Consider the following 27,691-nt stretch of genomic DNA (forward strand, 5'->3'; position numbering starts at 1 on the left):
TTGTTTACCTTTCACATTTCCCTTCATTTTACTTTCATTTATATTTGCTCTGATTCTGATCTCTCTCCTCCTGTTAACCTGGGATTTGGTTTGTTCTTGTTTCCCTGTGAACAATGACCTTGGTACTTTTTTGTGGGAGGATCACCGTGAATCTGTAAATTGCTTGGGGCACCATGGATATTTGGATCATATTAATTCTTCTCATTCAGAATCCTGGAAGATTTTCCCCATTGTTTGTGTCTCATGTTCTTTCATTGAAGTTGTGTGACTTTCACTGTCGAGATCTTTCACATCCTTGGCTAAACTCACCCCAAGGCATTTCACTTGTTATAGCTGTTGTGAATGGGAAGACCTGGTTCACACAGGGGCTGAAGCACATGTTCTCATGTGTCTGCCTCTCAGAGATGTGAAGTTCATGTTCCCCAGTTTCTGAGGGAGCAGGAGCGTCTCCTATCAGATCCCCCAGGAAGGATTCTGGGCTCCTGTCTGATCTGCTGCAGCCAAAAGCCTGAGGGAATCAGAGCTGGGATTGTCTGAATTTGTCTAGTGCCCCAAAATAAAAACAACTTTTCCATGTTAATGTCTGTACCCCTTTATGTCTTGTCTTAAATGCTTATTCTCTTGTTTATTCAGTGTTGTAAATTCTTTCAGATTTCCCCTATTATTTTTAGTTTTCAGTGGATGAGGCCGTCCTCAGGGCACATGAGGGAGACAAAACTGCCCTCACTTGTTCCTGGGAAGTGAGCCAGTGGAGGGGAGCCTCTCATGGGTCTGTCAGTCTTCACCTCTCAAACAGATAAATAATCTTACGAGAAAGACTCTGCAAGGAAAGCTCCATGGACACCTCTAAGGAAGGGTCGGGAAGAGCCCCTGGACTGGCCATGCAGTCGGCTGGTGGGAGGGGCTGCAGCCCAGCTCCACGGACACAGAGACCCTGACACCAGGACCCTTGTAGACCTTGTGCTCATCTGGCTGCCCCTCTGTGACCTTGGTGTAGACTGCAACAGGAAGTACAATTTCTGCCTGGGGTCTGGGAGTTTTTACAGGACATGATCCAACCTGGGAGGAACACTGTGCAAAACCTCAACGTTGTAGCCACAGTGGTCAGAAGAGCAGGCAACCAAGGTGGGAGTTGAGGGCAGCTGGCCTGGGAGGTGAGGGCAGTGTCAGGGATGGGCCTGGAACCTGCGGGTTGGACACTAACTGCAGGTGTCCCTGCCAGGATTCAGGGCAGGACTGCTAGTTGGTGTCAGAGAAGCAGACACCTCCTCGGAGAGAGGAAAAGCCCCTCCCTCACTGACCCATAGAAAGAAGAATTCTGAGGGAGAGTCAGGAAGTGAACCTTGTCTCCTCTGGAGCAAACAGAAGCATTTCTGTCACACCTCAGAGCTGCTAAATGCAGGACGCCCAGGATGTCAGCATGGACTGCAGTCCTAGTGCAGGCCCAAGGCCAGGGTCAGGGTCAAGGGTGCGAGCTGTGCCCTCTGTGCCCAGCAGCAGGGCTGTGGTTCCCAGCTGGGACCTCCCAGGGTGAGGCCATGAATTCTGCTCCTGGCTGTGCAGCCTCAACCAGGTTCTCTGCATTTCCTCTGCCTTCAGTCAGCTACAGTGTCACACAGCCAAGGGAAGGGTAACTTAGCAACTTCTGGATTTCACTGTGGGCTTCAAGACATGAGAATCTGTGTGGGGCACCATGTGAGGCAGCAGGATCCTGGGAGGTTTCATGTTCTCAGCTGTGTGCTCTTCCTGAACCTTCCTCCTGCTCTGCCTCACCAGGAGAGAGGGTACTGTGTATCTCCAATGTCCTGTGTCACACTGACCAGCTGTGCCCTTTATTTAACCCTTACTGAGAACCATGGACATAGGTGTGAGCACTTGGCACAGGAGTGGAGATGCAACTTGGGATGCCAAATCCCATCTCAGTGCTCAGTTGGAGTCCTGGCTCTACTTTCTGCCAAGCGTCCACCCAGTGCACGCCCTGGGAGGCAGCAGATGATGCACGAGGACCCCTGGACTGAGTTTGTGTTCTGGGCTTTGGCTTACCCCACCCCCAGCTTGTGGACATTTGTGGATGTCAGGGTATGGGAGAACACTCTCCTTTTCAAAAAGACAAAAAACAACTTCAAATAGATAAAAATAATTTTTTATGCCTCCACTATCTTTTTCACAGGCCCAGGGGTTCCCAGTGTGGGTGACAGCAATGTTGATCTTGGGGCTCTCAGAGAACACAGGCAACTTAGACCTTGTCTGTGCCTTTTCCGGATGTGAACACTGGGAGCTGAAACATCACAAGGTAAGAATGTAGTGACTGCCCCTCCCTCCAAAATCCCAGCTAACCAGGAAGGTGTCTGGTGAAGGTTGAGGCCTGGACTTGGGACTCCCTTCTCTGTCTGGCACCATTGCCCAGCACTATAGCCTGGAGAAGGTCAGAGGTCAGGGGGAGGTGTGGCTCAGAACCAGGTGTATGTGTTTCCCACTTTGTAACCCTGATCATAAGCGACACTGCTGTAAACTAGGCTACCTGCACCCAGGTCTCTGCCAGAGCAGACCCTCACTGTGTGGTGTCCAGGGCCCAGGTGTGCTCATTTGACCATCTTTCAGGGGATGCTGAGGTCCAAGTGGGAGTCCTGTCTCCCTCCTGCTGCCAGAGTGTGCTCTGGAGGCAGTGCCATCAGCACCCACCTGAGCCACTTGCAGACCCCCTGGTCGCTCCAGACTGTCCCAGCTCTCCTAGAACTCACGAGATCCCCTCAACATGTCTGTGGACCCTGGTTCTTACAGTGACCCTAGCCCTGCAGGTAGTGGGGCTGTGGTTTTACCCCCTCTCTCTCCTCCTCGACTTAGCCCTGCAGGCCCAGTGCTCCTTCTTGCACCCTCTTTCATCACTCTCACTCATTCCCTGGGTGCTCCATCTCTGCTCCTGAATGTAAATGTGGTTCATATGGAGCCGACTCCTCAGTGAGTCTCCCACACAGACATTTCCCTTCGTCATCTGACTTGTGGTCACTGCCAGCCCTGCAGTGTCACTCACTTCTTACCAACATCCTGGTTTCTGCACTGAATGCCTGGGTGGAACCTTATGGAATGCACCCTCCCAGGCTGCTCTTCTCCCACTATGATGCCATCCCCCCACTGGCACGACCTGCAGTCCTGGGTGTCCTCTTAACTCCTCCTCTTTCCCTGGATTCAGTCCACTGGAAGTGCTGTGCATCCATCTGCAGAAGGATCCAGAACCTCATCTCTCCCACCTCTGCCCATGCCCATACTCACACAGTAACTGGCATCCCTGCCTGGACACAGCAGGAGCCCTTAGAGCTTTGAATAAGGGCTGCGTCCTTCCATCCTTACTCAGGGTCACCTTCCTTGGGACAGTGCACACTGACCATGATGGTGAGACAGCCAGCTGCTCTGGCCCTCACACCTGGACCACCTTGCCCAGCACTGAGTCTGACCCACAGCAAAGTCAGCTGAGTGATGAGTATGTAGCACCTGCCCTTCCAGACCCCATGGTTCATCAGTGGAGCCTGAGACAGAGGCTGCTTGTGGCCGCTGCAAAGCAGGTCTTCTCCTGCTGGTGTCCCTATGGCCTGTGCTTTCTCACAAGTGCCCTCTGCCTTCCTGCTTCCCTCCTACACTGTGTCCTGCACACACAGAAGTGAAGGCCACCAGAGCTCACACACAGGAAGAGCAGATACAATCAGCCAATGACACTAAGGAACAAAGTGAACACAGGAAGATGGAGCTGAGGGATGAACTTAAGCTCTAGATTTGACGCCATGGCCCCATGCAGCCTCCATAGCCTTGGGTCCATGTGACAGGGCAGACTGGCCATGGCTGAGTGCTGTGATGGCAGGTATTGGTGAGCATGTCCTACCAGAGAGACCAGGACGCAGGGGCAGCTGGGCCGGGTCAGCAATCTCCAAGGCAAAGCCTGATGGGCTGAGCACTGCCTGGGTACAGCACCGTCCTTCCAGAGCCTCCCAACCTCTCCTGTCCCCTTCTGCAACACAGTCAACAAAGGAAACGCAGGTTCTGGAAGGTTCCTGGTGCTTCTGTTTATTTTCTCTGTCCAATTTTTTGGAATTTTCGTGTTAATTTTCTCACCAACACCTCATGACTGGAATTGGAAAAAATAATTGCACAGGGAAGGATGAAGCTGCAGCAGATGATCCACTTGAGACAGGGACAGAGGTGCCCGTGCTGGGCTGGGAGGGCCAGGCTCCCTCCTCACACTGTGCCCACAGGAACACACTCAGCTGCCTTGGCAGGAAGGGATGGCAGAGCTTTTTGAAGAAAACCAAGATGAAGACTTCAGCAAGTCTGTCCCAACAAGGCGGTTGTCTCACACTACAGACACAAGGTGAAAATTTGAGGTCATTGTTTATTGTAGGCCCTGGTCTCCCAAGGGTTAACTCCACAACTTAGCTTGTTTTTCAAGGTGTAACAGGATGGGCAATCTTGGTCTGATACATTTAGCCCCTGACTTGACTGCAAGTTCCCTCCTTCCTGCTTTCCCTTTTTATGTGCCCTCAGGGGAGCTTAGGTGTTGCTTGAGCATTGGGAAAGTGCTGGGAGGGGCCATGCAGACTATAAAGATGCAGCTTGACTTTGAATAAACGGGCATTCTCTTCACAAGAATGAGCCACTGTGTGTTGTCTGTTTTGTCTGTCTCATAACCCTAGTCCCTCCACTCGGCTCGGGGTACACGGCGATGCGGGCGCGTTGCCAACAGTGTATGGGGACAGGAACAGCAAAGCACACTGTGAAAATGTCCAGATTCAAGGAATCCCCCAGCCTCTCTGAGTCCCCTCACCCGGGTCCCCTCTCCCCTCCAGGCCCTCCAGGTCTCACCTTTCAAACTTTCAGAAGGGGTCGGAGCCCTGGGCACTGTCCCCACCTGGGAGAACCAATCAGGACTTGGTGAGAGTCCCGGGGGTGTGACTGAGGGAGGAGCTACAGGGTGGGTGGGCAGCACCTCCAGGGGCACCTGACTAGGGCAAGGGCTTTGGGGACTCCCCCACCCCAAACACACCCCAGTGCTTACCTGCAGCCCTAGTGTAGCTCCCTGCTTCCCCACCTGTGAGAGAAAACATCCAGTGAGAGGCAGGGAGAAGGCAGGGCCACAGGACTGGTTCATATCAGAGAAGTTTCTAGAACTATGATTCAAGACCCAGGACAGGGTCAGGAGGTGCCTCTCCTGGAGGTGTGTCCTCAGCTGGGACCTCCCCCTGACCTGGGGCTGCTGGAACTTGGGTCCCCATGAGCAGTGTCATCCCCGTGGAGTGTCTGTCCTCCACCTTCATTCAAGATTTACACTAGAGCCAGTGTGAGCACCCAGGGTCTCAGCTAGGGGTGCAGGTGTGTGTGCACAGTCCTTCCCAGAAACGGGGTAGGGAGACCTTCTCTCTGGGGACAGGAGACTCAGACCCAGCCCTCACCCTGCCCTACCTGAGCGAATCCTCCTCATCATCACAGCAGTGACCACAGCTCCAATGAGCACAGCTGCCAGGAGAACCAGGCCAGCGATGACTCCCCACATGGGCACAGTGGGCCGAGGAGGCTCTGAGAGGGGAAGGGACAATAAGGAGCTCTGACCCCAGGGCTCATTCCCACCCTTGCTGGAGACTCCATCCTTCCGTCCTCCTTACCCCAACTCACGGAGAGGGGCTCAGGCAACCCCTTATGCTCCACGTGGCATGTGTATCTCTGCTCCTCTCCAGAAGGCACCAGCACAGCTGCCCACTTCTGGAAGGTTCCATCCCCTGCAGGCCTGGTCTCCACCAGCTCTGTGTCCTGGGTCAGGTCCTCCCCATTTCGGCGCCAGGTGAGTGTGATGTGCTTGGGGTAGAAGCCGAGGGCCCAGCACCTCAGGGTGGCCTTCTGGTCAGAGACTGGGTGGTGGGTCACATGTGCTCTGGGTGGGTCTGAGGGAAGATGTGGACAATTCAGGCCTTTTTTGTTCTTCCCCTGACACTAAAGTTACACTCAGTGACCTTCCTGAGAGTGGACAGGGGAAATGGGGTGGTGGAGGAGGTCAAAACCCTGACCCTGCCTGGATAAAGACAATGCGACAATGTGGTAATCTAGTGTTTGGAAAGTTCTAGAATCAGGTATCTGACTAGGGTAGGAGTGCCCAGGTCTCTGAGTGGAAGATAGCCTGGAATGAAACCTCCCAGTTCACTGGCTCCAGGGTGAAGACTGGCCTGGGAAGGGTCATGGTTCACAAAATCTTGGTGGAGTCCAGGGCACAAAGAGAGTTCTTTCCAGAATTTTCTGTGCCTTCCCCCCATCTTTCCCTAGGTCCCTCCTTTCCTAAGGGAACAGTGGGTGTCTGGCTCTGAACCACAAACCCCAAACCGAGGTGGAGACGGGGACGCTGGCCTGGCTCCCACTTTCCTCCCCTCCTTGCTGCCCCAGCCCCGGGGGAGGTGGGTGAGGGCGGCCCCTCCCAGCCCCGCGCACCTGCTCTCTGCAGAGTGTCCTTTCCCATCTCCAGGTATCTGCGCAGCCAGCCCACGCACGTGACCTCCAGGTAGGCCCTGTAGTGCTCAGCATCACCAGCAGCCTCCCACTTGCGCTTGGTGATCTGAGCTGCCATGTCGGCCGCGGTCCAGGAGCGCAGGTCCTCATTCATGGGGAGGTAGTCCTTGCCATCATAGGCGTCGAGGCTGTACCCGCGGAGGAGGCGCCCATCCGCCCCGACCTCGCAGCCGTACATCCTCTGGATGGTGTGAGAGCCTGTCCCGCCCGCGGTCAGCCCTGGCCACGCAGCTCCGCCCCGCCCTCACCGACCCGCGGGGATTTCGGCCAAAACCGAAAAGGAAACCAGGTTGCGCCCCGCGGGCTCCTCCCGCCGAGGGTCTCCGCGGGGCGCGCAGTCTCGGGGTGGGGGACCTCGGCCCCGGGGACCCGGAGCACCCTGGGCGCACGTGGGGAGGGTCGGGTCACTCACCGCCCTCGCTCTGGTTGTAGTAGCTGCGCAGGGTGTTCAGGCCATCGCGGTAAAACTGTGCGTTTTTCTTGGAAATCTGTGTCTCCCGCTCCCAGTATTCGGGCTCCAACTGCTGCATCCACGGCACACTGGGTTCCTTTCTCGGGTTCCCGGCGTCGCTGTCGAAGCGCACGAACTGCGTGTCGTCCACGTAGCCCACGGTGATGAAGCGGGGCTCCCCGAGTTCGGGCCGGGACACGGCGGTGTGGAAATACGTCAGGGAGTGCGAGCCTGGGGGAGAGAGGGGCTGAGACCAGGGCCGACCCCGCCCGGAGCGGGACACTTGGGACCGAGGAGTGCGGAGCTGGGTTGGGGCGGAGACTAAGGAAGTGTGGGGACCGCGAGATGAGGCGGCGAGGAGAAGGGAGGGTCTTGAATAAGCCGGGGTCGGTGAGATGGCGAGGTGTAGGGGGTGTGAGGTCTGGGAGAGGCGGCCCCCGGGGTCCTGTGTCCCCTCCGCGCTCCCCTCGCTCCTGCCCCGCAGAGCCCGTCTCCCTCCCGACCCGCACTCACACGCCCGGGTCTCGGTCAGGGCCAGGGCCCCCGCGAGCAGCAGGAGGAGGGTCCGGGGCGACATGGACCCCATCCTGGGGGGCTGAGAGGAGTCTGATCCTGAAGCCTCGCTCGCAGCCGACTTTATAACCGGGACCGGACGGCGCTGATTGGCTCCTCTGGAAACCGCCCGCTCAATGGGAGTGTGAGGTGTGCCCGCGTCACGGGAGGAGCTTATTCAGGCTGTGAGAGGCAGTTTCCCTGGAGGAGGTGGGGACTCCCCTGCACTTGCTTCCCTGGCCCAGACCCGCCCTGGGACTGAGACCCTGAGGGCCAGTCCTGTGCCCAGGACTGTGCCCTGACCCTGTGCCCGGCTGCCCAGGCCTAAGTGATGTCTCCTCCCTGAGAGTAGGTCCGGAGCTGGCTGAGGGATCCTGAGAGACCTGATCCGGATTGTCCATTTTTATTTGTCTATTTTTATGATTATATCTAGGCCTGTGCATGTTTTATTCTTCAACTTGATTCACATCAGGAGTACGTTAGATTTCAGGCAGCCCCACAGGATGCATTAAATACAGAATGTTGGGATCCCAGCTGGGCTCTGTGAAGGTTCATGTTAATATTCAGGACACAGCATGTTGATACCTGAGCACCTGCTGCTTTAGAATCCTGAGCTCTGGGCCCTGTGTGGTGGTCTAGAGGCTAAAGTTCTGTCTTCCACGTGCCTGTATCTCGTATGGAAGCCTGTTCTAATCCTGGCAACTCTGCTTCCCATCTCATTCCCTTCCTGTGGCCTGGGAAAGCAGTTAGGAAGGCCCAAAGCCTTGTGACCCTAGATCCCATGGGAGACCCAGAAGAAGCTCTGGACTTCTGGCTTCGGATTGGCTCAGCTCCAGCCGTTTGTGACCACTTGGGGAGTGAACCCTTCTTCTCTGTCTCTCCTTCTCTTTGTATATCTGACTTTCTATTAAAAAGAAATAAATCTTAAAAAAAAAAAAACCACCCAGACTTCTGCCCCTGTCCTCACCTCCTCTTAGCTCTTCCTTTATAATTGCCTTTTCTCCCACCCCCCTCTCAGTCCTGAACTAGGGCCCTAGCATGGTCGCTCTTTTGCCACCCAGGGACCGTCATTTCTGCTGTGGTCAGCTGACTCGCTGATGTGAGTCAGGGGGATCATTGCTTCATGAAAACAGCCCAGCAGCAGCGTTTGCTGTGGTGCTGTGAGTTAAATGTCATTTGCAAGGCCAGCACCACATATCCCGGGGCTTCTTGAAGTCCAGGCTGTTCTGCTTCCATCCACCTTCTTCTTGATGTACCTGGGAAGGCATCGGAAATTAAGGGATTTCAAACCGCTGAATCACTCTCCAAGTGTTGCTGTGTCCTCTGCTGGAGCCAGAGCCCACAGCTCCATCTAGGTCTCCTTGTGGTTGCAGGGACCCAAGCACATGGGCCATCTTGCCCTGCTTTCCCAGGTGAGCTAGCAGCGAGCAGGGCAGTCAGGAGTCACACAGGTGCTCTCATCTGGGGTGGTTAACCTACCCAGCGCCACAGTGCCTTCCCTGACACTGCCTTTCATATAAACAAGTAGACTGTTAGGTAACTCACTGAAATGGCTCCATCTCGCTTTAGAGAAACCTCTAGAATGTAGGCCCATAAGCACAGACTTAGGGCTGTTGGTCAAAGCTGTAACCCCAGCACACAGAGATGCTGACAAAAGGCACTCAATTAATCCAAAGAGCCAAATAAGATTGTATTAGTGTTTAATTGCATCATGTGACAAGCATAAAAACCAGTGCAACAAACATTAGGGAAGGTTTTGTCTCATGGGAGGAGTGTTCACCAGAGTTCACGAATCCCTCCAACAAGGATGACACTTCCTGGGATGTCAGGTGCACACTGGGACCCAGGTATGGCTAGCTTTCCATTCCTGCATCACAGGTTACCACACCTGGGTGCTCAGAACCACACTCCTCCCTGTTCCCATCCCCTGGTCAGAGTCCAAGCCTGGTGTGGCCGTGCTCCTGGGCAGGCTCTCACAGAGCTGAGCTGTCCTCTTGAGGTTGGAGTCCTCCTCCAGCCTCCTTGGAGCTTGGGGCAGAGTCCAGCTCCTTTCAGGTGGAGGCCTAGAGTCCTGTTTGTGGGACAGAGGTCAGGGTTCAGTGGGGTGCAGCTCCCACAGCCAGGGCACCCACCTACCTGTCCCAGGGTCCTCAGAGTCAGGAACTGAGGGGATGTCATGCCTGACACTGAACCCCTCCCACTCTCAGTCCCTCTCTTTATCTTGGTAACAACTCCTTTAACTCCTCTTCTTCTCTGGCCTCCAGTCATAACATTCTGTGTTCAGAGGGAAGGTTTACTGTTTAAATTTTTAGCTCCCACATGAGACAGCGTGCGGTATTTGTTTTAATGTCTGGCTCATTTCACTCAGCATGATGTCCTCCAGTTTCAACCATTTGGGTGCACATGAGAGAACTTGACTCTTTTGGTAGTTGAATAATATTCTATTGTGTGTTTATGCCATATTTTCTTTATCCATTCATCTGATGATGGACATCTTGGTTGATTTCAAATCTTGGCCATTGTGAGCAGTGCTGCTGTAAGCTGTGGAGCAGGTTCCATTGTGACAATGAGTTCAGGTCTTTTGTTGTGTGTCCAGTAGTGAGATTTCTGGATCATATGGAAGCTGCAATTTTAAGATAAATAAAAAAATCTCTACATTGTTTTGCACCATGGTTGCATTAATTTACATTCCTGATAACATTGTATACAATTTTCCCTTTCTCTACATCTGCTGGGGTCCGTGTGATGGATGTGGAAGACAGGAAGGTGTGAAGAGTATCGTTCCTTTGCAGGCAGGGCCGCAAGGAACTTCCTGCTGTGTGGCAAGGCCCGGCGGATGTCTCTACAACACCTGAATGCAGCTCCACCTCCCTTTGCATGGACACCGGACAACCCCACTGAGATTTCTGTAATCTGTTTAGGCATTGTCTGCTTCTGCAGAGTTACTGTTAAATATCAATAGGAGCTTAGAAGCTGATGTTGCTGTTGCCGTTTTTTTAGCCAAAAAGCTGTTATTGCTGTTATGGCTGCATCCTGTGGCAATATGCTAATCAAGGGTGCTAACTCCCCTTTTGATCCTATGCTAATCAAGGGTGTTCTGTCTTCAGGTGTAGTGGAATCTATTCTTTCCTTCTTTCTTTGATCTTTTAGTGCCGCCTGTGAAGTTCTTCCTTCCTTGACTGTCTCAAGACAAAGCTGTAGAGTAATCGTGGTAGGAATGTGTTACTGACTGATATGCACCATCTATTGAAAACCTTTTCCTAGCCAGGCGCCAGGTGCCAGGTGCCAAGTGCCAGGTGAATAACAACCTAGCCTTAGGTGAAACAAACGGCAGAGTTATCTTTGGAAACACCCACTTGACTGTGACGTAAAAAGCCCGAGACAGAGTTTGACTGATTGTGTATAAATAAAGCAGACAGCTTTCCCGCATAGTCCATTATGATGATGAAGTCCTAGTGGTCCGTCTCTTTCTTTGCGCCTCATCCACGCATCCTTCGCGAGTTCCAAACTCAGCTGGAGCTGGACTCCGGCATACATCTGTGCCAGCATTTGTTAAAACCAAAATAAACCAAAACAACCAAACCAGTCAGTCCAGTTAGGACATGGGCATAGTGCCTAATAAGCAGTTCTTGAAAGAACTAGAAATGATCACTATATGGAAAATGCTCGACAGCACCAGCTCTCAGGGAAATGCAAGTCAAGACCCCAAGGAGATGACCCCTGGCCCTGTCAGAATGGCTGTCACAGACAGAGAGGGACAAACATGTGAATCTGCGCACAGCGAGGACCCGGTCCTTTAAAGGGCTCCCCAGACGGGCCAGTCCAACCCAGAGTAACCCCGTCTCAGGGCCAACTGATGGAGACCTTCATTGCATTTGAAAAAATCAATTCCCAGTGGCATCTACATCAGCAGTTGATTGAATACAGGGATGTGTGCAACGGCCCAGGGGTGCAGGGGCCACTAGAAGATCAGACAGCCTGGCCTCGGGTCCTTTCCTTAGGGCTGTGTGTGCCAAGGCAGATGGCTTTTCCAGAGCTGGTGGGTGTCAGACAGAGGGAACAATGGAACTGCAACATGCTTAACGTCCTGATCCAGAATCCATGGTAGGCCAGCCTCACACTCAGAATTGGGATGTTAAGTCCCATGTATCCTGATCTACACATGCATGATTACTGTATGTGTTTCTATAAACTGTGGCATTTTAATGCATGTGTGCAGTGTGTACTGATCAATATGGTCGATTATGATTTCCATGTCCTTTTCAGTACACTATCTTCTCTTTATGTTTTGAAGATTTATTTCTGTATTGGAAAGGCAGAGTTACACAGGGAGAGTGAGAGCTGCACAGGCTGACACTGACCAGGCCAGAGTCAGGAGCCTGAGCCTTCATCCAGCTCTCCCCCGTGGGTGACAGGGATCCAAGCACTTGGGCATCTTCCATTACTTTCCATGACACAGCAGGAAGCTGGATGAGAGACGGAGCAGCCGGGACTCGAAGTGGTGCCCATGTGAGATTAGCAGCTCAGCTTGTTATCCCAAGTGTGGGCCCTTGTTTGTTTAGCATTCACATAAGGGAGCACAGGAGACATCTGTTTCTCCACGTCTGACTTCTCTCATTTAGCATAGATGTTTTTCAGCTCTATGCATTATGCTGCAAATGATGTTATTCATTTTGAAAAGGAAAACTTATTTATTTAAAAGACAGATTTACAGAGAGAGAGAGAGAAGAGGGAGAGAGGAGAGGAGGGTAAGAGAGACATATTGTTTCATCTTTTGCTCACCTCCTAAAGAGCTGCAGTGGCTGGAGCCAGCAGCTAGCTGCCAGCAGTCAGCAGCTTCTTCTAGGTCTCCCGCATTAGTGCAGCAGCCCAATCACATCGGTCATCTCCCACTGCCTTCCCAGGAGCATTAGCAGGGAGCTGATCAGAAGCAGAGGATCCGGGACACGAAGTAGCATCTGAATAGGATACCAGCATCACAGGCAGAGGCTTTACCCACTATGCAACCCTGGCCCTTATCTCTCATCTTTTGATAATCATCCATCAAGCTGCATGAACTGATATCTTATTGCTGTTCTCCCCTCCCCCAGATGAGTAGGTCATTTTGTCATTTGAATATTACAAATAAATCTTATAATCTGGATCCTGGATCTATCACTGGATCCTGGATCTATCACTGGACATCTCTGAGGTCTGATTTATTGATTTGACAATTGTTACTTTTCCCCACACATTAACCCCATTCAGATAGTTCTGACAACCCCATTTCTAAATGCGGTGGCCTGTGGAGTCAAAGCAGCAGAATTATAGCAAGTTCAATGTCATTTTTAACCCATCTAGATCTGTTATGGTTTGAAAGAATTCATTGACGATGGAGTTCCTCTTGGAGGTCAGGTGGGTCCAGAAGGCCTGTGTCAGGAATACAGGGTGCGCCTTCCACACTGGCACCTTCAGTGGTGCTTGTTTCACTATTCTTGTTTGAGCTCCTTGTATGAAAGACAGTTGCTGAAAAGCATGTAGCCCATTAGCACCATGTTCACATGGGCGATGCTTCCCTTCTTCATGTTGATGTACTTGTAACACCTGCAGTAGCCTTTTTGAAACTCTCCAGTGATGCCTTTACGGGTGAAATCCTGCATCAGGATCCAGCTTGGCAGCTCTGTGAGTTTGACATCCATGACTGATGCTATCTTGGAGTACTAGTGTACCCTCAATGTCATTTCTTTTCAGCATTTTTTTTTTTTTATTGCAAAGGCGGATATACAGAGAGAAGAGACAGAGAGGAAGATCTTCCGTCCGATGATTCACTCCCCAAGTGAGCGCAATGGCCGATACTATGCCGGTCCGAAGCCAGGAGCCTCTTCCGGGTCTCCCACATGGGTGCAGGGTCCCAAAGCTTTGGGCCATCCTCGACTGCTTTCCCGGGCCACAAGCAGGGAGCTGGAAGCAGGGCTGCCGGGATTAGAACCAGCGCCCATATGGGATCCTGGGCGTGCAAGGCGAGGACCTTAACCACTTGCGCCACCGCGCCGGGCCTTCTTTTCAGCATTTTATTTTTAACATTTTATCATAAAAGGTAGAGAGAGATTCATATTATATATGTACACATACACACGGAGGAGAGAAATCCTTCATCTTCTGGTTACTGCCCCACAATGCCTGTAACAGCTACACTTGGGCTTGGCCAAAGTCAGAAGTCATGAACTTCATCCAGATCTCCCTGTGGATGACACAGACACAAGGTTTGAGCCATCACCTGCCACCCTCCAGGAGTACATTAGTAGGAACCCAGGTCACTGCTGAGGTGGGATCAATCCCAGGCGCTAGGACCCAGGGTGACCCAGAGTGTCCCAGCGCCACCCCTTGAGCAATGTGCATGTGTCTGGTGGCCTTCTGCAGTTACTTTGGAACAAACAGAGAATGAAGTAAGCACAGCAGAAAGCAGCAGCCCGCATTAGTCTCCCGCAGGAGGTTGCTGTTTGGGGCTGGTCCCGGATGTGCTGCCTGGGAGTGAGCAGCAGATGCAGGTGCTGCTTCCTGTAGCCCTGGCTGCTCTATTCTGGGTGCTGCAGGGGTTGGGTTGGCTCCCAAGCTGAAGCTTCTGTTCTGGAGAAATCCCAAGGTGTTCCACACAGGCTCTACTGATTGAAGGAGACACGATCCCCAGGCAAACACAATGAGTGGGTCAGGGAAAGAGAGAACTGCCCTGGCCTATACGAAGGAGAATCTGAAATTTTCCTGGAGTTGTCCTGCAGCGCTGAGGACAACAGAGAGGAGAGAAGCTAAAGGAGAAAGAGTGTGGCAGGGCGGGGAGCTGCGTCCAACGGGAGAATGTCCCTGAGCCCAAGAATGCAGGCTGCTTTTTTATTATTGAGCTTTTACAATTCATATCTAGTATTACATAATCAACTCATATTTGTAATTGGTTAAAACCCCCTCAAATGTCAATAGCAGCCTGTGTATGCTCTGTGGGAATTCACTCATTCGCCAGACTCTCACTGGGTGTCCTCTACATACAGGTCCACTTCTGAATGCTTGGCAAACAACAGGTGTGCCTGTTCTTTGACCTTGCACTTGAATTGGAAAAGAGTAATAAAGGGAAGAGAGGAGCAGGTGCATTTCACACTGCTGTGGGCAGTGATCAGTCTACAGAAAAGAGAAGTGCAACAGGAGTCTGAGGGGGAATAGGGACTGAAGGCAGAGCTTCAATTTTCCTTAGACTGAGGGGTGAGCAGAGACTCCCAGGTGGGAACTGTCCCTGGGGCATCAGGGGCAGCACAGTCCCAGCAGAGGGAGCAGCCTGTGCAGCGGCCCCTCCAGCAAAACGTGGCTTTCCCACAGAGACCAGGAGGGACCAGATGCTTCATCCCTCAGGACAGGAGGAGGAGGAGAGAGGCTGCATTGTTCAGTGGAGGGTGCCGGGTAAATGCACCTGGGTCAGAAGAACCTGCTGGGATGTAGGGATCAAAGCCAGACACTGCTGGAAGGAGGCAATTGTGAGCAATAGGCTAGTCATGAAGGCTCAGTGGGGGCCAGGAAAGCTTCCTCCCGCACCTGTATACCTGTCAGGTGACCCTCAGAGCAGGCAGGGTGGCCTTTTGGAGCCCAAGCCCTGTGTGCTGTGTGCAGAGGCCGTGAGTGTGCTCTCTGATTTCTCCCTTAGTTGCTGCTTCTGGGGAAAGCCCAACAGGCCTCAGCTTCCTGTCCCCCTGGGGTGGGCCATGGGTCAGGATGGAGCAGGAGGTATTCAGGCTATTGGCCACTGTCCTTGGCTGTGGGATGAGTACAGTGGGCATGTGTGGGTCTTTGTGAAGTTGGATGTGGACACCAGGAGGCTTTCTTCTGTTCTTACGGATACCAGCTACCCTGAGGCCTGGGCAGGTGTGTGTGTGATTGACAGAGTCAGCATCCAGGGGAGTCTGGGTCTTTTCCTCATGTTCCTTCTACTCTTGCAAACCCCAAGCTTGCTGCCAGTGTTTTTCTGCTGTCTGGCTCACAGGAGTTTTATTTTCTCCATTCCATGGGTTACCATCACTCACTGTGGATGTGCTCTGTGCACATACTTTTTTATTTTTAAAAATAATTTTCTTCCTCAAGTTTAATATTTGAAAGACAGGAGACAGGGAAAAATAAAAAATGAAAAACAGATGCAGAGCTTCCATCTGTAGGTGCAGTCTTCAGACACCAACAGCACTTGAAGCTGCCATGTCAGGTGAATGCCAGGCAATGGCATCTCCATCTCCCACAAGGTGGCAGGGACTCAGAGACGTGAACCATCACTGTACCTCCCATGGTGCAGAGCAGAGCCTGAGCCTGGCCCAGTCATTCTGTTGTGAGTGAATCAAACGAATTTTTAAAAAGGTTTATTTATTTTTATTTGAAAGGCAGATCTGATTTGTAGAGGAGAGACAGAGAGAAAAATCTTCCATCGGCTGGTTCACTCTCCAAATGGATGTAACAGCCAGAGCTGATCAGAAGCCAGGGTCCAGGAGCTTCTTTTGGGTCTCCCATAAGGATACAGGATCTTAAGGCTTTGGGTCATCCTCTATTGCTTTCCCAGGCTATAAGCAGGGAGCAGGGAAGAAAGTGGAGCAGCTGAGACATGAACTGGCACCAATATGGGATCCCAGTGTTTGGAACGTGAGAATTTAACCATTGAGCCATTGTGCTGGGTCACAAATGAATTCTTAAAATCTGCACACAACATTTGGCCTGAATGTTTTCTTTTAAATAGTTATATATTTATTTGAGATTCAGAGGGGGAGAAAGGTGGAGGGAAGAGAGAGAGGAATCATCTATCAACTGGTTCACTCTCCAAGTGGCTGCAAGGGCCAGGGTGGAATCCAGCTGAAACCAGGAGCCAGGAGCTTCTTCCAGGGCCTTTTGATTGGTTTTTGTCTATGCTTTAAGTTAAGGGTTCCACTTCATTTCCTCTATTTACTCCTGGCCTGTGTGTATCCAGGTTCCCCACAATCATTGGTCTACAAATATATTGACCCTTTGAGGGCTTTGCCCCCTCTTTATCCCCTTGCATCGTTCTCATTCTAAATTCCTCTGGGGCTACACCCTCCCTTCCCCCACTGGATCCAGGGTGATCCTTCCCCAGGGGAGCAACCCTCACCTCTTCACCTCCTCTCTCCTTCCTGCCCGAATTCCCCAGGCTCTCTGGCTGTGGATGCCCTGGCCTCTGCAGCCCCTGCCTTCCACCTTGGGGTCCTGCTCTACCTGCACCCTTGCCTTCCTTCCTGTCACTAGGGCCACTGGAGCTGCCAGCCCTGTGGAGCTGCCTATTCTGGCAGAGCGCTGAATTTTTCTCTTGGGTTTGTCTGGGCTGGGGTGAGGATGGGGTCCTGGGGAGTGGACAGGTGAAACTTCTCAGAGGGAATAGGTAAAGGGAGGAGTCACCATGGGCGGGGCAGGCGGGCGCTCCCTGCAGGAAACGTTGTCTGAGAGACCAGGGCCTTCAGGGATTCCCACCGCAACTCCAGCGATTCCTCTCCTATCAATGTGGGCAGTGCGGGCAGAATTGGCTCGCAGCGCTGCTATGCAAATCCCACAGTGTTGAGTCGCCACTTGTGCAGGGTGTGCCATGATCAGGCAGTCCCTATGGCCTGAGTACCACAGGAGGACATGGTCCTGTGTCACAGCCAGGAGACCCTGTCAAGTTGACACCCTGAGGAGGTCAGGGCAGCTGTGAGGTGGCTCCTGTCCTCTCCTTGGACTCTCCCATGGAGGACGTGTCATTTCTGGTTCCCTGTGAAGAAGTGTGCAGTGAGGGAGGGATTGCTCAGGATTCTTCCTCTAGTGCTGGTGGCCTTTACAAGGCCCTCTCTTAAAGGAGAGGTCCTCTAGGGTGTCCTCCATCTCCAGGGCTGGGAGCAGAAGAAATGGATCAGGAACTCAGTGTGGAGATCCCTGACCGGGAGGGTGTCTGTGCTGAGGGTGGCCATGGCAGAAACCAGCTGAGAGCATGGAAGGCAGGCAGAATCCCCCAGTCTCCATGGGAAAGAGGATCCACTGAAGGTTGTGGGCTGGGTGGGTCTGTGCTAGGACAGGGAAAGATGACCGTGTACCCCCAGGCTTGCAGCAGCCTGTGGGTGCACCTGTCTGCAGGGGCAGGTGGACACAGCACAGCTTGAAAGCTGGCAGGGTGGAGCTTGGCAGCCTCCTTGGCCTGGGGTGTCCCGGGCAGGGCAGGGCCAGCTCAGGCAGCCCAGGGTTGCTGCTCTGGGCCTGTGGTACCCCAGCCTCCTGCTGGGCTCTGTGGGTGAGAGGGGCTGACTCAGGACTGCAGAGGGAGAGGAGGCTGAGTGCAGCTTGGACAGGGCAGCAGGGAGAGGGCGTGGCCTATTGGAGGAGCCCCAGCAGAAGGAGTGAGTGTGACCCTCTGTGGGCTGGGATTACATGTTCAAGGCCCTGTGGACATGTGGGGGTTGCTATTGGGTCTTGTCCTCCACCCTGCAGCCCTCAGCTCCTTTGCTCTGTGGTGACAATAATGGCAGGGTTCCATGTGGACAGTGTTGCATGAGAGTACCCAGGGCTGACAAAGTGGGTGATACAAGTGCTTGTAGGGGGTCAGCGTCCTCCCCTCAGGGGCTGGATGTGAGTTTTGAGTGACTGAGGAATGGGGAGGTCCTGAGGGGAGAAATGCCTCCCTGGAACATTGGTGCTCTGTCCTGCAGTCTGTGAGCCACTGTCCCAGATGACCAGCAGGTGGCGCCACGAGACCATGCCAAGAGAAATCCAAGCTGGCAGGCCATGCTGTCTACTGTGTCCCCTGGTTCCACTTGAGGCAGCCTATGATCTGCACAGAGGGACCTGATGCCCCCCATGCTGTGGTCTCATCAACAATATCCCGAGCCCTTCCATTTCCTTATCTCCTAACTGGAAAAACAGTGGGAACAGCATTGTGGCACATTGAGTAAAGTTGTTGCTGCAATGATAGGATCCCATATGGGTGCCAGTTTGTATTCTGACTACTCCACTTCCAACCAAGCTCCCTGCTTGTGGCCTGGGAAAGCAGCAGATGATGCCCCAAGTCCTTGAGCCCAGCATCCACATGGGAGACCCTGATGAAGCTCCTGGCACCTGGCTTCCGACCAGCTCAGCTCTGGTCATTGTGTCCATTTGTTGAGTGAATGAGCGAGTTGAAGAATCTCTCTATCTGTCCTTTTCTGACCGCAAGTCTGCCTTTCAAAATAAAATAAATGTTTATAAAAAAATCTTAAAAAACAAACAAACAAAAAAGATGCCAGCCTTGTGATACAGTGTGTTAGAATTCCTCTTATTATGAGGGCATCATTTATACAACCAAAATATAGAAATCAAGGCAACAAAATGGAAGGAATTGCATTTCTCCATGTACAGTGTAGAATAAAGAATTCGCAATCGTGAGTGAGTACAGCTGTGCCATGTGGATTATCCGTGATGTGTGTATCCCTGTGTATGGTGGGGAAATGTTTGTGTTGGTAGGCATCTCACTGTTGAGTCTGGGAGGGCAGGTGTGAAGGCGGGGCAGAGGCCGGGCTCCATTTCCATGGTGACACAGAAGTCTGTGCAGGCCCCAGGGACAAGGGTTACAGGGTCCTCCTACAGAGCAGGAGGGGCTAGTCCTTTTGTCTGAGACATCTGGTTGTGGCTCAGGGCAGGGGCTGCAGGAATGCCTACTCTGAGAGGGGTCCAGTGTAGGGACAGAGATAAGGTGAGCTATGGAATGGGGAGGGGCCTGGGATTCTGGTGCTGAAGAGCAGGGTCAGTGCTCCTGGGAGGGGCCCTGACAGGGAGGTGGGAATGAGTGAGTGAGGAATGAATGACATAGACAGGCAGGCTGCAACCCAGCAGCTGCCACCTCTGGGTTAGCCTGTGTGGGTGTGAGGGGTTTCTGTACTTTCCTGCTGGTCCTGCTTTCTCCTGGCTGCTCCTTCGCAACAGACCCCCCCCCGCCCCTCTCTGCAGGCCAGGCAAAGGAGGCAAAGAGCTCCAGAACTCCTGTGATGATACACCCTGAGCTGGGCTAGGAGCTGAGCCTGCAAGAGGAGTGGACCAGGGCCTGCCTGTGAGCAGGAGAGGATGAGAGGCCCTTTGGGGTCCCCCCTGGGTCCTTGCAAATCAGGAAGGAGGTGGGAAGAGAGTTTGTTCAGACACCGTGCAAGGTGCACCTGCTGGTGTGTGTTGTCCTATATTACTCAGTGTTGTTGCCTCTCTCACATTGCTGCAGGAGTGTTAGATGCTTTGAGACCCCAAGTTTGACTGACCTTCAAATATCACTCACAGTACTCAGCTGTCATCAGCCATAAGTCTTCATGTGCTTGGAGGCTTTGTTTTTATTTGCATCAAACTTAAAAGTATTGAAGTTAAAGGAGTTAATTATTTCTGAAGCTTTCTTATGAGAGGCTGGCATTGTGGTGTAACATGGAAAGCTGCTGCCAGCAATGCCAGTGTCCCATGTGGCTGTTGAACAGAGTCCTGTGTGCTCCACTTCTCAGTCAGCTCCCTGCCCTTGTGCCTGGAAGAGCAGCAGAAGCTGGCCTGACTGCTGGGACCCTGCAGCCATCGGGGAGAAGGAGGAAGCTGGTGGATCCTGCTTTGGCCTGGCCCAGCCCTGGCTCAGTGACCATCTGGGGAGTGAACCAGTGGGTGTGGGATTTCTGACATTAGCCGCTAGGGTACAGCACCAGGCTCTTCTGGTTTTCTTTGTTTCAAGATTTGTTTTTGGGCCTGGAGCAGTGGCCTAGCGGCCAAAATTCTCACCTTGTATGAGCCGGATCCCATATCGGCACCGGTTCTAAACCTGGCAGCTCCACTTCCCATCCAGCTCCCTGATTGTGGCCTGGGAAGGCAGTAGAGGATGGCCCAAGGTCTTGGGACCCTGCTTTGGAGGAGGGTAATAATAATAATAATATTTAATTATGTTTTATTACAAAGTCAGATATATAGCGAGGAGGAGAGACAGAGAGAAAGATCCTGTGTCCGATGATTTGTTCTCCAAGTGACCGCAACAGCTGGTGCTGTGCCGATTCGAAGCCAGGAACCAGGAACCTCCTCCGGGTCTCCCATGTGGGTTCAGGGTCCCAAGGCTTTGGGCTGTTCTTGACTGCTTTTCCAGGCCACAAGCAAGGAGCTGAATGGGAAGCCGGCCCCTGAGAGTAGAACCGGTACCCATATGGGATCCCAGCACGTTCAAGGCGAGGACTTTAGCCGCTAGGCCACCTCGCTCCTGGGCCCTAATTTGTAATTTTGCTCATCAGAGTTCTGATAACACTGTTTGTTAGTTAGCCTGACTAAATATTTGACTATCTTATTTTTCTCAAGCCAGTTTGTGTTTTGTTAATATTTCACACTCCTCTTGGTTTCGCTTTCACTTACGTGGCTCTGCCTCTTATTTCTCATCTGCTAATCTGGAGTTTTGTTTGAGCTTGTTTCTTTGTGGACAAAGTCGTCGATAAATTTATTGGGATCAAATTGAATATGTAAGTTGCTTGGAGCACCATGGATGATTTAATCATATTAACCCTTCTAAGCCTGGATATGGAATACTTTTTTCCATTGTTTTGTCTCTTCTTATTCATTCATTGATGTAGTCATTTAAAAAATTTTTTTTATTGGAAAGGCAGATTTGCAGAGAGAAGGAGATACAGAGAGAAAGATCTTCCATCTGCTGGCTCACTCCCCAAGTGGCTGTAACGGCCAGAGCTGAGACAATCCAAAGCCAGGAGGCAGGTTCTTTCAGGTCTACCAGATGGGTGCAGGGTTCCAATTCTTTGGGCCATCCTCTCGTGCCATTCCAGGACACAAGCAGGAAATTGGATGGAAAGTGGAGCAGCCAGACATGAACCAGAGCTCCTATGGGATCCCAGCAGATGCAAGGTGAGGATTACAGAAGCATTTCTATCTCACCTCAGTGCTGCAACATCAGGACCCCCCAGGCTGTCAGGGACATCTCTAATGTAAAAATCAGGGTCCCAGGGATAGCAGTCCTGGTGCAGGCCCGGGTCCAGCATCAGAATCAGGGGTGTGAGCTGTGCCCTCTGTGCCCAGCAGCAGGGCTGTGGTTCCCAGCTGGGACCACCCAGGGTGAGGCCATGGATTCTGCTCCTGCCTGTGCAGCCTCAACCAGGGTCTCTGTATTTTCTCTTCATTGAATCAAAGCCCGGTGAAGGGCAAATGAGAAACTACTAGATTTCATTGTGGGCTCCAAGGAGGGAGAATCTGTGTGGGGCACCATGTGAAGCAGCAGGATCCAGGGAGGTTCCATGTGCTCAGCTGTGGCCTCTTCCTGAACCTTCCTCCTGGGCTGCCCCACCAGGAGAGAGTGCACAGTGTGTCTCCAACATCCTGTCTCTTCTGTTGTCACTGACCACCTGGACACAGAGTTGGAGACGCAGCTTGGGACACCTGGTCCCATCTCAGTGCTCTGTTGGAGTCCTGGCTCCACTTCTGGCCCAGTGTCCACCAGGTGCATGCCCTGGGAGGCAGCAGATGATGCATGAGGACACTTGGACTGAGTTCTGGCCTCTGGGCTTTGGCTTGCCCCGCCCCCAGCTGTGTGGACATTTGGGGAGAGAGCCAGAGGATGGGAGAACACTCTCCTTTTCAAAAAGATGAAAAGAAAATCTTCAAATAAATAAAAACAATTTTTTATGCCTCCCCTATCTTGTAGTGCTCTTTGTTCACAGGCCCAGGGGTTCCCAATGTGGGTGACAGCAATGTTGATCTTGGGGCTCTCAGAGAACACAGACGCTTTGACCTTGGCTGTGCCCTGTCTGGCATGTGAACACTGGGAGCTGAAACATCACAAGCTGAGGTTGCAGTGACTGCCCCTCCTCCCTGAAATCCCAGCTAAACAGGAAGGTGTCTGGTGAAGGGTGAGGCCTGGACTTGGGACTCCCTTCCCTGCCAGGCATCATTGCCCAGCACAGCAGCATAGAGAAGATCAGAGGTCAGGGGAAGGTGTTGCTCAGAACCAGGTATATGTGTTTCCCACTTTGTAAGCCTGGAACATCATAAGTGACACTGCTGTAAACTAGGCTGCCTGCACCCAGGTCTCTGCCAGAGCAGACCCTCACTGTGTGGTGTCCAGGGTCCAGGTGTGCTCATGTGACCATCCTTCAGGGGAGGCTGAGGTTCAGGTGGGAGTCCTTGTCTTCCCTCCTGCTGCCTGAGTGTGCTCTGGAGGTGGAGCCATCAGCACCCACTTGAGCCACTTGCAGACCCCCTGGTCGCTCCAGACTGTCCCAGCTCTCCTAGAACTCACGAGATCCCCTCAACATGTCTGTGGACCCTGGTTCTTACAGTGACCCTAGCCCTGCAGGTAGTGGGGCTGTGGTTTTACCCCCTCTCTCACACCCTCGACTTAGCCCTGCAGACCCAGTGCTCCTTCTTGCACCCTCTCTCATCATTCTCACTCACTCCCTGGGTGCTCCATCTCTGCTCCTGAATGCAAATGTGGTTCATGTGGAGCAGAGTCCTCAGTGAGTCTCCCACACAGACATTTCCCTTCGTCATCTGACTTGTGGTCACTGCCAGCCCTGCAGTGTCACTCACTTCTCACCAACATCCTGGTTTCTGCACTGAATGCCTGGGTGGTCCCTATGGAATCCACCCTCCCAGGTTGCCCTTCTCCTACAGTGATGCCATCCGCCCACCGGCACGGCCCGAAGCCCTGGGTGTCCTCCTCACTTCCTCCTCTTCCCCTGGATGCAGCCCACAGGAAGTGCTGTGCATCCAGCTGCAGAAGGATCCAGAACTTCATCTTCCACTCTGCCCATGCCCACACCCACCACAGTGACTGGCATCCCTGTCTGGGCTTCACAAGATCCCCTAGATCTATGTATCCAGTCTCGCAGTCTCTCAGCCCTGTCCTCACGCAGCAGCCAGGGTGGTCCCTGGACAGAATGTGCACATGTCCTTCCTCTGCTCAGAGCTGCCTCATGGCTAACATCTCACTCAGCGCCAGGGCCCAGTCTCAGTGTGCATGAAGCCTGCTGGATGGCGGTGTCCCGACCCAGCCTTCCTGATGGCTCCCTGCTCTGTGTGCAGACTTGCTCCTGCCCAGGGCATTTGCACTGGCCGTCTTCTGCCCCACAACTTCTTTGCAGATGACTCATTGTGTCCTTCCAACCTTACTCAGGGTCACCACCTCGGGACAGTGCACACTGACCATGATGATGAGACAGCCAGCTGCTCTGGCCCTGACACCCACCCTGGACCACCTTGCCCAGCACTGGGTCTGACCCACAGCAAAGTCAGCTGAGTGATGAGCATGTAGCACCTGCCCCTTCTAGACCCCGTGGTTCATCAGTGGAGCCTGAGACAGAGGCTGCTTGTGGCTGCTGCAGAGCAAGTCCCCTCCTGTGGTGTCCCCATGGCCTGTGCTTTCTCACAAGTGTCCCCTGCCCTCCTGCCTCCCTCCTACACTGCCTCCTGCACACACAGAAGTGAAGGCCACCAGAGCTCACACACAGGAAGAGCAGATACAATCAGCCAATGACACTAAGGAACAACGTGAACACAGGAAGATGGAGCTGAGGGATGAACTTAAGCCCTAGATTTGGCAGCCATGGCCCCATGCAGCCTCCATTGCCTTGGGCCATGAGACAGGGCAGCCTAGCCACGGCTGAGTCCTGTGATGGCAGGTGTTGGTGGGCATGCCCTACCAGAGAGACCAGGACACTGGGGCAGCTGAACTGGGTCAGCAGTGACCAAGAGAAAGCATGATGGATGGAGCACTCATCCTCACCCAGGACTTCCCACCCTCTCCCGTCCCCACCTGCAACAGACTCAACAGAGGAAACACAAGTTCTGGAAGGTTCTTGGTGCTTTTGTTTATTTCTCTCTGTCAAATTTTATTATTTTTTTTTTTATTGATTACATTGCATTGTGTGACACAGTTTTATAGGCACTGGAATTCTGCACACCTCTCCCTAAACTACCTCCTCCCCCGTCAAATTTTTGTAATTTCCTCTTTTAATTTTCTCACCAACACCCCGTGATTGGAATTGGAATAAATGAATTGCACAGGGAAGGATGAAGTTGCAGCAGATGATCCACTTGAGACAGGGACAGAGGTGCCCGTGCTGGGCTGGGAGGGCCAGGATCCCTCCTCATACTGTGCCCACAGGAACACACTCAGATGCCTTGGCAGGAAGAGAGGGCAGGGCTTTTTGAAGAAAACCAAGATGGGGACTTCAGCAGGTCTGTTCCAACAAGGTGGTTGTCTCACACTACAGACACAAGGTGAAAATTTGAGGTCATTGCTTTTGGGGACAGGAACAGCACAGCACACTGTGAAAATGTCCAGATTCAAGGAATCCCCCAGCCCCTCTGTGACCCCTCACCCAGGTCCCTCTCCCCTCCAGGCCCTCCAGGTCTCACCTTTCAAACTTTCAGAAGGAGTTGGAGCCCTGGGCACTGTCCCCACCTGGGAGAACCAATCAGGACTTGGTGAGAGCCCCGGGGGTGTGGCTGAGGGAGGAGCTATGGAGTGGGTGTGGCAGCACCTCCAGGGGCACCTGACTAGGGCAAGGGCTTTGGGGACTCCCACACACCCAAACACACCCCAGTGCTTACCTGCAGCCTTAGTGTAGCTCCCTCCTTTCCCACCTGTGAGAGAAAACATCCAGTGAGAGGCTGGGCCAGAGTACTGGCTCATCTCAGACAAGTTTCTAGAACTGTGGCTGCAGATCCAGGAAAGGGTCAGGAGGTGCCTCTCCTGGAGGTGTGTCCTTCTGGGACCTCCCCCTGACCTGGGGCTGCTGGAGCTCAGGTTCTCATGAGCAGTGTCATCCCTGTGGAGTGTTCATGGTGCACCTTCACTTGGGCATCACACCAGAACCAGTGTGAGCACTTGGGGCCCAGCTGGGGATGTAGGTGTGTGTGCATGTTGCTTTCCAGGAACGGGGTAGGGGAATCTTCCTCTTAGGGGACAGGAGGATCAGACCCAGCCCTCACCCTGCCCTACCTGAGCGCTTCCTCTTTATCATCACAGCAGTGACCACAGCTCCAATGAGCACAGCTGCCACGAGGACCAGGCCAGTGATGACTCCCCACATGGGCACAGTGGGCTGAGGAGGCTCTGAGAGAGGAAGGGACAATAAGGGGCTCTGACCCCTGGTCTCATTCCCACCCTTGCTGGAGACTCCATCCCTCACTTCCCTCCTTACCCCATCTCAGGGTGAGGGGCTCAGGCAGCCCCTTATGCTTCACATAGCACGTGTATCTCTGCTCCTCTCCAGAAGGCACCAGCACAGCTGCCCACTTCTGGAAGGTTCCATCCCCTGCAGGCCTGGTCTCCACCAGCTCTGTGTCCTGGGTCAGGTCCTCCCCATCTCGCTGCCAGGTGAGTGTGATGTCCTTGGGGTAGAAGCCGAGGGCCCAGCACCTCAGGGTGGCCTTCTGGTCAGAGACTGGGTGGTGGGTCACATGTGCTCTGGGTGGGTCTGAGGGAAGATGTGGACAATTCAGGCCTTTTTTGTTCTTCCCCTGACACTAAAGTTACACTCAGTGACCTTCCTGAGAGTGGACAGGGGAAATGGGGTGGTGGAGGAGGTCAAAACCCTGACCCTGCCTGGATAACGACAATGCGACAAATGTAGTGTTTGGAAAGTTCTAGAATCAGGTATCTGGCTAGGGTAGGAGTGCCCAGGTCTCTGAGTGGAAGATAGCCTGGAATGAAACTGCCCAGTTCACTGGCTTGAGACTGAAGACTGGCCTGGGAGGGGTGAGGATCACAAAATCTTGGTGGAGTGCAGGGTACTGAGAGGGTCCTTTCCAGAATCTTCTGTGCCTCTCCCCCTCCCCCACCCGGGCCCCTCCCGGGGTCCCTCCTCTCCTGAGGGAACAGTGGATCTCTGGCTCTGAACTCCAAACCCAGGTGGACGTCCCTGCTGTGGCCGGCAGGAGAGGGGGACGCTGGCCTGGCTCCCACTTTCCTCCCCTCCTTGCTGCCCCAGCCCCGGGGGAGGTGGGTGAGGGCGGCCCCTCCCAGCCCCGCGCACCTGCTCTCTGCAGAGTGTCCTTTCCCATCTTCAGGTATTTGTGCAGCCACTCAGCTTCACCCCCTGCCTCTAATTTGCTATTGCTGTTCTGAGCCGCCATGTCGGCCGCGGTCCAGGTGCGCAGGTCCTCATTCAGGGCGATGTAGTCCTTGCCATCATAGGCGTCGAGGCTGTACCCGCGGACGAGGCGCCCGTCCGCCCCGACCTCACAGCCGTACATCTCCTGGATGGTGTGAGAGCCTGTCCCGCCCGCGGTCAGCCCTGGCCACGCAGCTCCGCCCCCGCCCTCACCGACCCGCGGGGATTTCGGCCAAAACCGAAAAGGAAACCAGGTTGCGCCCCGCGGGCTCCTCCCGCCGAGGGTCTCCGCGGGGCGCGCAGTCTCGGGGTGGGGGACCTCGGCCCCGGGGACCCGGAGCGCCCTGGGCGCACGTGGGGAGGGTCGGGTCACTCACCGCCCTCGCTCTGGTTGTAGTAGCTGCGCAGGGTGTTCAGGCCATCGCGGTAAAACTGTGCGTTTTTCTTGGAAATCTGTGTCTCCCGCTCCCAGTATTCGGGCTCCAACTGCTGCATCCACGGCACACTGGGTTCCTCTCTCGGGTTCTCGGCGTCGCTGTCGAAGCGCACGAACTGCGTGTCGTCCACGTAGCCCACGGAGATGAAGCGGGGCTCCCCGAGTTCGGGCCGGGACACGGCGGTGTGGAAATAGTTCATGGAGTAGGAGCCTGGGGGAGAGAGGGGCTGAGACCAGGGCCGACCCCGCCCGGAGCGGGACCCTTGGGACCGAGGAGTGCGGAGCTGGGTTGGGGAGGAGACTAAGGGAGTGTGGGGACCGCGAGATGAGGCGGTGAGGAGAGGGGAGGGTCTTGAATAAGCCGGGGTCGGTGAGATGGCGAGGTGTAGGGGGTGTGAGGTCTGGGAGAGGCGGCTCCCCGGGGTCCTGTGTCCCCTCCGCGCTCCCCTCGCTCCTGCCCCGCAGAGCCCGTCTCCCTCCCGACCCGCACTCACCCGCCCGGGTCTCGGTCAGGGCCAGGGCCCCCGCGAGCAGCAGGAGGAGGGTCCGGGGCGCCGTGGACCCCATCCTGGGGGGCTGAGAGGAGTCTGATCCTGAAGCCTCGCAGCCGACTTTATAACCGGGACCGGACGGCTCTGA

The 27,691-nt window shown here is 53.7% G+C and overlaps 1 protein-coding gene and 2 pseudogenes across 3 annotated transcripts; all 3 read right to left on the bottom strand.

The window, feature by feature from the left end:
- Window positions 1-4,030: 4,030 nt before the first annotated feature.
- Window positions 4,031-27,691, bottom strand: part of LOC121167200 — a 188,090-nt pseudogene continuing 164,429 nt past the window's right edge.
- LOC121167196 (class I histocompatibility antigen, Gogo-B*0101 alpha chain-like) lies at window positions 4,974-27,634 on the bottom strand. 3 transcript variants are annotated; one of them, XM_040996589.1, is made up of 6 exons: window positions 27,547-27,634; window positions 26,994-27,263; window positions 26,539-26,778; window positions 25,705-25,980; window positions 25,503-25,616; window positions 4,974-5,077 (listed from the first exon to the last, which is right to left on the bottom strand). In XM_040996589.1, exons 1-6 carry the CDS (start codon window positions 27,617-27,619, stop codon window positions 4,992-4,994), a joined length of 1,059 nt encoding a protein of 352 aa, XP_040852523.1. In that variant the 5' UTR covers window positions 27,620-27,634; the 3' UTR covers window positions 4,974-4,991. The 3 variants fall into 3 exon arrangements, with proteins under 3 accessions (XP_040852523.1, XP_040852524.1, XP_040852525.1); XM_040996590.1 differs by lacking the exons at window positions 25,503-25,616; window positions 25,705-25,980; window positions 26,539-26,778; window positions 26,994-27,263; window positions 27,547-27,634 and adding exons at window positions 5,449-5,562; window positions 5,649-5,924; window positions 6,463-6,738; window positions 6,953-7,222; window positions 7,505-7,603; XM_040996591.1 differs by lacking the exons at window positions 25,503-25,616; window positions 25,705-25,980; window positions 26,539-26,778; window positions 26,994-27,263; window positions 27,547-27,634 and adding exons at window positions 5,649-5,924; window positions 6,463-6,738; window positions 6,953-7,222; window positions 7,505-7,603.
- The window catches only part of LOC121167178, a 193,429-nt pseudogene continuing 191,238 nt past the window's right edge, over window positions 25,501-27,691 (bottom strand).

This window comes from Ochotona curzoniae, unplaced genomic scaffold (genome assembly GCF_017591425.1).
Source record: "Ochotona curzoniae isolate NIBS_2020 unplaced genomic scaffold, NIBS_Ocur_1.0 patch345, whole genome shotgun sequence".
Lineage (NCBI taxonomy): Eukaryota > Metazoa > Chordata > Mammalia > Lagomorpha > Ochotonidae > Ochotona > Ochotona curzoniae.